We start from the raw sequence: 10472 nt of genomic DNA, 5'->3' as shown, positions 1-10472 counted from the left end.
GAGGGGAAGGCAAGGTAGGAAGAGGGGGACTTGTGACTGGTGAAATGGCGGAGGAAAATACTCACATGGCAGCACCGCCTGAGAGCTTGAAAACCCTAGTCACGAGACCTAGGAGAAAAGCATACTTTTCATAAGGGGTTTCAGTCTATAGATGAGATCATAAAGGAGTGTCTCATAGTTTTAATTTCAAACATGTAGCTCAATGTGCACTCCTTCACTGCTCTTACTAGGTCTAGTGGGCCTGTACTTGGCATTGGATAATCATGCACTGCCTAAGAGAAAGAAAACACCACCTCCTCCTCATCCACAATGGTCGATCCTAAATCCCAGAGATCACCCGGTCTATTCTCTGCCATTCTTTCTCCCTTAGAGAGCCTTTGTTATTATTATTTTCGAAGTTGGCGGCGGAGCGGTAAGGAGAGGTGGCAACGGGTTGGGGAGGGAAGGCCAGATACATTGAAGACTTCATTCGCTTTTACCGCCTCCTCATCCCCTAATGATAATCCTCCGCCTTACTACCTTCCCTAACGAGCACCGCCTCGACCTCTGCAACCACATGTATATCTCCTCCAAGCTCGACGCACAAATTTAATAACCAACAATTGTGAACATTATCTAGCGTCCTCTCTGCTGGTTGTGTTTTATTACATCTGTTCTCCTCCGGTTCAACTCTAGCTATACAGTGCGCAAATAAAAACAGTCATGCCATGATACAAATTGCCAGAAGGAAAGCAGTTATGTAAGACACAATGTGGAGTAAAACAGTTCTATTGAAAGACAATGCAGCTTGGCTAGGCTCACAAGCATGCTGAAATATTTGCACCAACTGTAGCTTAATTTGGCAGTTCATAAATAATAACAAAGGCTCCCTAGGATTCAGGACACACACACCGAGAACAATAGCATCACCAAGCGTGCACAAAGTTCAAACCAGAGTGCATACAGTCTGCATATATATTGCAGAAATTTATTTTTCATTTGATGTGCTGATTAATCTTACCAATTTGCCAGCCTCCATGGACACACATAGTTTGTGTAGTTCACTGCTCCTTTGGCTCCTTTGTGACTAGAAGTTCCTCTGCTTCTTTCAATAAGGAGGCGAGAGTCCTGTAAGGCTTCAGTGTGCCACGATTGGCACTGTATAAAATCATAAAGCTCTCGAGAGAAGACATGGTCTTGCAAGCATCAGCCAAAGATTGTAGAAAGATCACCAAGAAGTGTTCTTTGAGGTAGCTGTCACTGTGCTTCACTTTCATCATTGATATGACCATGTTGCTGGCATTCTTCATCATGCTCAGGCAACTAGCCGTGGGTTGACTCTTTCTCCGCACCAACTCATTGAGCTTATTGGCAAAGCTGGTTGGAGAATCTCCAGGAGAAATTTTATCAACCAGTTGAGCCAAATTATGATCTTGGGTGATGAATTTGTCAAATATTGCAGCAGCGAGAGATAGTAAAGCCATGTGCAATTTCATGTCATCATTTTGCTGACAAGTTGAAGTGTTGTTGCTACGGCCATCATCTTGTGAAACAAGAACTTGGGCTTCTATGTCAGCGGGGCCTAGCAAAGGAGAACTTTGTCTATGTGTTCTGGTTTCTGCTAGTGTATCATTTCCATTCAACACAACAGGAGGTAGTATTTCTCGGAGAATCTGCAAATTTAGGAGTATGCATAATAGTCAGTCAGGGAAAATGAAAAACAAAGATGTAGTATTTTATAACGTACTTTTGGCATCACGTCCTCCATCGTTTCCTTGAGTGCCCTGAGATATTCATCATTCTCTTTGTAATAAATATAGAGATGCTTGAGTGTTTTAGCTGCCATAATTCGATTTGTGCCCTTGGCCGCAGCATCTAGTAGGATTTTACGGAGATCACGGACAAGATGATCATTTGCCTTCAAGATGATGGCAGCATTGGTTTCGCTTTGACTTAGCTTCAGCAGTGCTTCACCAGCCAATTTTCTGATGGGGTGCTCTTTGGCCTCATCAGTGAAGATAGAAGGAAGCATCTTGATAAAATTTTCTCTGCTTTCCTTGTTCCCACACGGAAACTCCTCACCCAAGCCCACGGGTAGCTGCGTGAGAATCTCAATGGTTAATATGCGAACTTGTTCACCGCATCCGCAACACTTGAGAATTTCCTCCATGCCGTGGATTACTTCCTTGCTGCTTGAAATTTGTCTGCGCAGCTGGGCGCCAGTCTCTCCCGGAGCAGCCATGAGCCGGCACATGACTTGCAGCGACTCGGTTACAATGGCGGTCGACCATGCCTCGTGGTCGATGAGGTGGAGCAAGTCGGAGCTTACGGGCGCCATGACCTTGGAGAGCAGGCCCTGGGCGTTGCTTATGGTTCTGCAATTGTCCTCGTCGGCTGCGAGCTTGCGGAGGATAACGAAGCCGTTCTCCGTGAGTTTCTTGTAGTCATCAGCGGACAGGGAGGACGCACAACAGTCATCCTCAAATTGCTGCTGAGAGATGTGGATCAGCGAGCCTATGCGCTGGATCCCATGTGGGAACTGCATCAGAGGAATCCTACTGGCAAGGTGTGTCACTATGTTGGCAGCAATCACCCTAATCGTCTCGTCGTATGGGCTTGTGGAATCCAGCGCCAACAGCAGTTTCTCGAGTACAGGGCCAGAAGACGCTACCAAACTGATGAGCTGTGATGTGAGTGTGCGCTCCTCTGCTGGGTGCTCCAAGAGTGCGTCCAGAATCCTTGCCCCGGAAAGGAAGTTTTCTGATTTTTGGGACTTGATCATTCCCATAGCATATGTCGCCAAGTTTGTCTCCTTGAAGAATGCTGGGTCCTTCTCACACCCGATCACGGTCTCGCGCAGGTATTCCTTCACATCCTCTTCGATGTGGTTCATCTTGTACGCTCGCGCCACATCATTGACTAAGTCCTTCCGCGCAAAACTCGAATAAAACCTGTAACAGAAGATTCGGTTTGTGCTCAGTGCAGTTTATATCGCCTTTATGCATGCTACTATTGAATCAACAAAATTCTCTTTATGAAAATGGGAAATTGAGAAAAACCTGTAACAGAAGAGCAGACCCTGCAACATAGCCAGAGAATACAAAACAATCAGGGCCGGCTGCAGGTGTGCAGCTTCTTCATTCTTGGTGGCGACGTAATCATGTTCTATCAGGCGCCACGCCGAAATCCCGGCACTGAACAGCGGCCCACACATATAGAGAGCCGCTAGAGGGCACACTACTATAGGGCCCACCAGCAGGTGACACAACCATACAACAGCTGCTAGCAGTTGGCGTGCCCAGGTGTCATTAGTTCCATTAGGGTTCAGCGTGGCATATATAGCGTGTGAGACACCAATGATCGAATACTCAATATATTTCAACTTCCCCTTCAGACCGACATCAGTAGAGACCCTGGACATATAAGTTCTAGTTAGATCAGTGCATGATGTCTACTGACATGACAAAATGGTGTACGCCACCAAGCAAAATAATATGACTAACTTACAGAATGCTCCATGCATCAGATGAATATTATTTTGACCTTCTCTAAACCTTTCAGGATTTTACTAAAACTATAGGAATTTTTAGATAATTTTTTGACATTTAGAACTCGACACAATGTTTAAGCATACACAAAAGCATATTCCACACTTTGGGAACATCTTTATTTGAGTTTCAAATATTTGAAGTGTTTTTGTGGATTTTCCTGCAATATATAAAAATTATTCCATAATTGGCTAAATGTGTGCTCAATTTCCAGTATCTTTTATGTCATTGCTGAAAAAGGTTTAAATGAGCTTCTATAAGTGCTTCATTATCTCCATTGTTTATTTCAATGGCCTATAGTATAACCGCACAAATTAATCATAAATTTTTGGATTCATGCTTCGTGTTTATCTTCTAGGAACTTTTAAAGTATGATAAAATTTACCATGAACCTCTTAGAGCATGGTTAATAGTATACCAGCTGCTGGCTATAAGCCAGTGCCATGTCATCTACAGCCCATCTTATAGTCAACATGTACAATAGTAGATCAAAAGAGTGTACTACTTTTTTATTATGTGACCCACCTTTCATTCTCACAAAGTGCCTAGGAGCACGTGCTAGAGCTGGCTCTTCACGAAGAGCCCGCTTACTTTCTCTCTCCTCTTCTCTTTCCTCCAATTAAGCAGGAATATACTAGTTTATTGCTTATAGCCCGCTGACTCAGCTCTATTGTACTTGCTCTTAAGGTGTCTACCTTCATAAAGATTCCACCCATCATGCATTTGCGTGCCCATAAAAAAATTATTTCTTGCTTAGCCATTTTTGCACGTGTGCTAGCATTTTTAAGAAATAGCCACAAGTGGGATGGAGCAATCCTCACCTAAATATGATCTCATTTCAAAAAGAGATTTATCCAATTTGTATGGTAAACAAGATGAAAAAGCTTAACAGCCCGAGGGGCAATACATCTTGTCGAAGAAAATACCAAAAAAAACATGAAACACCAATACAAGCACATACAAGGCACCACTAGCAAAAGAAGAATGTTGCCGATGCAGCACCTTACGCAATGAGATAGCATACAAGCAACACCTAAGGTGACAGACCGAGAGAAACCACCTACACGGCTTCAGACAATGAGTGAACCACCTCTACCAACACACATCAGGCACAAGTTTGTCCGCACAACAACCTTCACTCCAAGCTTCTCCGTTTGTCCGCATTAGGCCTGTCGAGAAGGACCGTATAGTAGACACCCTTAAAGAATTGCTCCGCTCGCCCTTCGGAGGGAGGAAGCACTGAAGGAGGGAGTAATGTCGCAAGAGAATGAGGATTGGCACCTCGATAACCCGGCTTTCGAGGAAACAGCCAAGCAAAGAATAGAAAGCCGAAGATAGTCATCTGTTGGTGATAACACTCTAGGGCGCAGTGGCAGTAGGGATTCCTTGCGACGCCTTCAGGAAGGGGAACGACCCCCGTAAGCTCCGCCGTCGCAGAGCTTTCGCCCAAAAACACTCACTACACTTCACAAATCCATTCAAAACACCACTATAGAGGATTGGAAGTGGTATTGTCCGTGACTACAACCACATGCTTTTCCGTTGTTTCGGGCTACACTTCCTCGCCATCAAAATCCCCACCGCCAACTGATTCGCAACTCGTTCACTCCCATCCTCGTCACTCGCATCCAGGTCGCTGCCACTTTAATCCCCATACTTGCTGACTTGGGCATGGAGGGAAGCTTCTCATGGCAGCTTGCCTCCTTGGTTCCCATACTTCCTGACTTGGGCCTGGTGGGAAGCTTCACATGGCAGCTTGCCTCCTTGATTCCCATAATTCCTGACTTGGGCCTGGAGGAGGGCTTCACGTGGCAGCCGGTCTGATGTCGCAGAACACAGTGATTTGTTGATCACAGGTTTCTCAGACTGATAGATCTAAAAAAAGGTTAGTTAGAGAAGCATGTCAACGTTACCTATTGACTACAGCACGTTGATTGATTTGTCGGAGAAACATCTCAGTACGTGCACGCTCTTGTGCTGCCATCCTTGGCATATGCATTTCAACATTATTGATGGCCTAGTTCCACACAGCCGAGAACTCTCCGGTGAGACCATACGATCGCAAAGCAACCTCGCGATTCCACGAGGAGCAACACACGCATACACAGAAAGCACGATTCCGCGATCGATCTTTGTCGATGGCCGGAAAGCAACACACGCACGTACACAAGCTACTATTCGAACCAGCACTAGTAGCGACAGACATGACACTCGATGCAATCTGATCACCACAAGCATTACTCCAGCAGTTGTTTCCCACCCCATGCATGCCACTTGTGTTGGATCTCTTCTCATCTTCCTCGGGTGGCGCACTGCTCCTGGCTCCACCAGTCGCTGCGTCCAACTACGGATGGGCATTCCTGCTGCCGTTATCCATGGACACGAATAACTCGCGGAGCTTCGCAAGTTCCGGGGAGGTCATTACGTCGCCATCAACCTCTATGTTGTCACGCTAGAGAACCTGGACACATCTTGGTCGTTGGTCCAACCCTAGATCCCCCAATTCTGCCCCACCGCGTTGAACCACTCCTGCTACTGCTTGTTCCTGCTGCCACCAGTGGAATAGCAGAAGCAGCACTGCCACACAATATGAGTCATGTCGAAGTAGCAGGAGTGCTTTGAGACTAGGCCCAATGTTCACCTCAGCTTGTTGCTTCGTGCCACGTTGTGAAGCCGCCTAATGAATCTCCTTACAAGGGTGTGTGGTGGTGATTTCTCAGGTTTTGTAAACATCTGGGGGCATGTGGACTTCTTTCCCCGTCGTTGTGGTTCTATGTTGGTATCCGTGTGCTAAGTGCTAACTGTCTCATCCGCCCCTATCCTATCCCCGCAATCAGGCGCGGGAGCACATATATTTACAGCAAAATGTTTTTTGCAATTCCCGTGTTCCAGTAAGTTTTAAAGTATAATCAAATTTAACACGAACCTCACAAGGTGTCTACCTTGAAAAAGAGTCCACCCATCACATATTTGCATGCCTTTAAAAAAAATTCCTGCTTCCTTGGCTATTTTTACTTGTAAAGCCAACTTTTTTCTCACCCCTACCTCTATCCTATCATTGCCAATCAGGGGCGGACACACATAGATGTGCACCCAAATGTTTTTGCAATTCTTGTCTTCCATTAACTTTCAAAGTATAATAAAATTTAGCATGAACCCCTACAGGTGTTCACCTTGAAAAGATCCCGCCCATCACATGTTTGCGCACCTTTAAAAATATGTCCTTATTTCTTAGTTATTGTTTGCATCTACGCCAGCTTGTAATTCTCATCGTCCCCTATCCTATCTCTGACAATTATGGGCGGGCAAACTTTGATGTACACCCAAATGCTCTTGCAAGCTTTTTCTCTATATGTAGTATTCGTGTATAACGGCGACATGCATCAGTACTTGTATCCTATCGATATTATAAAGCAGGAGATGCTCATCTAGGCCGACATGCATCAGTACTTGTATCCTATCGATATTATAAAGCGGGAGATGCTCATCTAGGCCTCTTCGAAGTAACTATCGATATTCCCTGATCATGTAAGAAACTTTGTTGGTTATATGGCTACAGATCAAATGTTTGGAAATGTAACTAATTAACCTACTTGTTGAGCACTTCCTTATCAAAGTAAACACAACTATGATACAGACGACCATGCATTGTAGGCTTCTCAACGTTGAGAGTTTGTTTCCTCACACATGCCTCAGATTTTCATTTTCATTATCTCTTGTAAAAAGCTGGCAGATGGGAGCAAACTAAACAGTGTTGAGACTTACCGAGGTGTTAGGACGAGGGTAATGATTGTGAGAGACCAAAAGTCCTTCTTCTCCAGATCGGAGACGAAACCGCCTAGGAGAACGACGGTGGACCAGGTAATCACGAGGAAGCCCAGCCCCCTAACGGCCATCAGCAGGTACCCCATGAACAGGGCATAGCAGTTGATATACCATACTTCCATACAGCGGAGGTCAGCTTCTTTCCGATCCATCTCAACAGCCTGCTGAAAACGATAACAGGGGAACTGCATCAATCCAAGTCACTCATAATTATTTAGATCTTATGAGTGTGCACTGTTGTGCTAAACCAAGAGCTGACGCTGTTGCAGCATACGTGGCAGGAGCAAATGAAGGCAAAAAACACAGACTTAAGCTATTCATTTAATTTTTAGCTTCCACAGTCCCACCTCCTATCCTTCCTCGTCAAGTGAGCTTCATGAGAGGGGCATGGATGCCGAATACAAAGCCCATGCACCGCTTTATAAAGATATCCTCTCAGTTAGTGGTTCCAAAATGGAATTTCCTTTACTAAGAAAACTATCTTTCCTATTTATAAAGATCGGAGTTAGTGGTCATCGGTTCACTCATCTGCCGGTCTTTCTCCTCTCTGATACGTTGGACCATGAAAACCTAGAAACACAGTAGCAACAAACCCTCCTTCGTGTCGGATCGTGTCACCCAATTACCTCCTGGCGTTTAAAAAAAAAGGAGGATTTACCTCCGGCCTCTTCATCACCTCCTGGCACTAATCCCAATTTTCCAGCTGCCAAAACATTCTAAGGTAGCATAAAAGGTTTTTCAGTAACCCAAATTTGTCATTGTTCGTGTGATTCCGTGACCTAGAATGGCCACCTTGCTAGTAACCCCAAAGTATCTACTTGAGTTCCTCTAAACCATCGGTGCCCTTCGTGCCCTCACGGGATCTATTCGATGAGTAGAATGCTCAACCTTGGAAGCAACACGAAGCATGAATCCAAAAATTAAGATCTTGTGGTGTTTGATATTGAACACACCAACAGAATGCTCTACTTTGTAAGGATAAATGAACGCAAAGTACCGTTTAATGATGCTCATCATCATGTTTACCTTGTTCTTTTCCGTAAACTGCTCTTAATGGCAAAAAGAAAAGAAAAGAAAAACAGACAGATGGGAAGATAAATCACATGCTCCGATCCGATCCACGCAAGGGACGGCCATGGACTCACCTTAATTTTGCACGGAGCTAGTTTGACCAGGAGGATGACGGGTTGACCAAGAAGATGATCCCTTGCTCAAGCTTGAGTCACCACAGATCAAGCGCCAGAAGATGGCTGCAGCAAGGCGGAGAAGAATGAATGCCATCTCTCGGGGAAGTTGAAGGGGAAATAAGGAGGAAGACTCCAAACCTTGGCATGCATGGCGGCCGTACGTCTTCAAGCTTTGAGTGGAGGGAAATGCAGTGGAGTGGAGTGAAGCAGAGCACCGGACCACACTGTGCTACTGCTGTCATATGCGGACACATACAGATACAGGACAGGTTGGGAGTTAAGTAGAGACGTGCCCTTGTCAAAGTCAAGTACCTGTCCAAGGTACCCCACGCCAAGTACGGCTCTGAGCTGGCATTGTCCTTCCCATGTTCCCACCACGTTGGCGTCTACCCAGCCCTCAAGCATAGGTGTCCTATCAAGCTTTGATATTGTCAGAGGCATTCACACCACCATCGATCGTGTGGTGAGTGGTGTTGTGTTTGATATTGAACACACCAACACAAGATACTATTGAACAAGCCAACAGAATTGCCTAGCCTTCACTTCACACCACCAACCAGCGGACGACTGGCCCACTAGGTACGCCTGGTTTCCAAAAAATACGGACCGCATGCTTTGTGGCAACCAGCGGACGACTGGCCCACTAGGTACGCCCTCTGCTAATTTGAACGCAGCGGCATCTGATCGCTGCAATCTGACAGCATGCTTTTCTTGCGGGGATCTGTGCATGGTCCCGTGTTAATTGGCATTACGAGTGAAATACCGTCGTATGTCTGCAGGGTACCTGACTTGGCAGATGAAGCTGGTCCATACAAAGGTTGACACGGTCTGAAATATTCCAGTTATTTACTGTGGCGGCCTGGCAGGTGGTTGGAGGTTGGGGGTGATGGGCTCAGTGCATGCCTGCGTGCTGTCCTTGTCTATGCGTCGTACGCGCTTGTCAGGATCGCTTTCACACTCGCGTTTAGTACATCACTACCGCCCCCACCAGTTTGGATTAGCAGATTGGTGCCCCCTCTGTGATGAAGAACGCACACTGATCCTCTCAAAGCCAAAAATCACATGGTCCATAGTTTTGCACGTCCAAAGAAAATAAGCAAAACAGTTGTTGTCAAACAAAAAGTCGGCAGTCACGAGACCAATGACATGTGCATATTAAATCAACAAGCTTGTTACTTACTGATTGATTCGGGCACTTGTAGAAATGGATGCCAGAGAGCACAAAGTTGTATTGGTGCATGCTCTTATATAGAGCTGGTAAAGAAATTACGTTATATACTGTCGCAATGGCAAGCAGCAGTATCTGCGTTCATACTACCAGACTTGCGAAGGCCCACGCCTGGGGCAACGGCCGGCTTCATACTGACATTTGGTGCATGTACTTTCTTTGTGTCAGGTTGTACTGCCAGAGTGTCCCCTCTAATATATATATATATATATATATATATATATATATATATATATATATATATATATATATATACACACACACACGCTGCAAAACCATGTCCTACACCCATATACTCTAACTAGCAGCCTACCCTGATCCGAATCCACAAATATAGTGGTGGCCATACCAATATTCAGTAAGAGAAGCCTGAACAATCCCTTTGTTTGTGTAGTGTATAGTAAACATGCCCGTGCGTTGCCACGGGAGAAAACACCAATTGCTTTGAAAAGCCTCGGACAGAGTTAAGCAGGGTCCACCTTCGTCGTGATTTAAAAGAGTGCACCTGCAGGTCCGTCGCCATGGACAAAGCACTTGCGAGTCATACATTTTATTTTTCAAAACTGCCGACCCTAGTTGCTCGATGACTCCAACCTCAGAGAGGTGCACACATGTCGCTCCTGGAGGCATGGCCACTGGAGGGAGGTCGCTGCCATGTCGAACCGTTACTTTTATGACAATATGGTGGCAACGCCTATACTTATT

General features: G+C 45.5%; 1 protein-coding gene across 2 annotated transcripts; it reads right to left on the bottom strand.

Annotated features, from left to right (window-relative positions):
• Positions 1-752: 752 nt before the first annotated feature.
• Positions 753-8804, bottom strand: LOC123166073 (uncharacterized). Of its 2 annotated transcripts, none has more exons than XM_044583836.1 (6): positions 8678-8804; positions 8498-8602; positions 7293-7516; positions 3039-3392; positions 1727-2930; positions 753-1652 (listed from the first exon to the last, which is right to left on the bottom strand). In XM_044583836.1, the coding sequence occupies exons 3-6, from the start codon at positions 7502-7504 to the stop codon at positions 1041-1043; spliced, it is 2382 nt and encodes a 793-aa protein (XP_044439771.1). In that variant the 5' UTR covers positions 7505-7516; positions 8498-8602; positions 8678-8804; the 3' UTR covers positions 753-1040. The 2 variants fall into 2 exon arrangements, with proteins under 2 accessions (XP_044439771.1, XP_044439770.1); XM_044583835.1 differs by having other exon boundaries at positions 7293-7513.
• Between the last annotated feature and the right edge of the window lie 1668 nt (positions 8805-10472).

Source organism: Triticum aestivum, chromosome 7D (assembly GCF_018294505.1).
Source record: "Triticum aestivum cultivar Chinese Spring chromosome 7D, IWGSC CS RefSeq v2.1, whole genome shotgun sequence".
Lineage (NCBI taxonomy): Eukaryota > Viridiplantae > Streptophyta > Magnoliopsida > Poales > Poaceae > Triticum > Triticum aestivum.
Note: the sequence above shows the minus strand (reverse complement) of the source record. Positions and strands in the feature narration are given on the sequence as shown.

Excerpts from the sequence above, each read along its gene's own strand:
- LOC123166073 (XM_044583836.1), bottom strand. The coding sequence starts at position 7,504 with ATGGATCGGAAAGAAGCTGACCTCCGCTGTATGGAAGTATGGTATATC. Across the intron at positions 3,393-7,292 it reads ACCCTCGTCCTAACACCTCG|GGTCTCTACTGATGTCGGTC; the intron begins GTAAGTCTCAAC and ends TTATATGTCCAG. Across the intron at positions 1,653-1,726 it reads TGGAGGACGTGATGCCAAAA|ATTCTCCGAGAAATACTACC; the intron begins GTACGTTATAAA and ends CTAAATTTGCAG.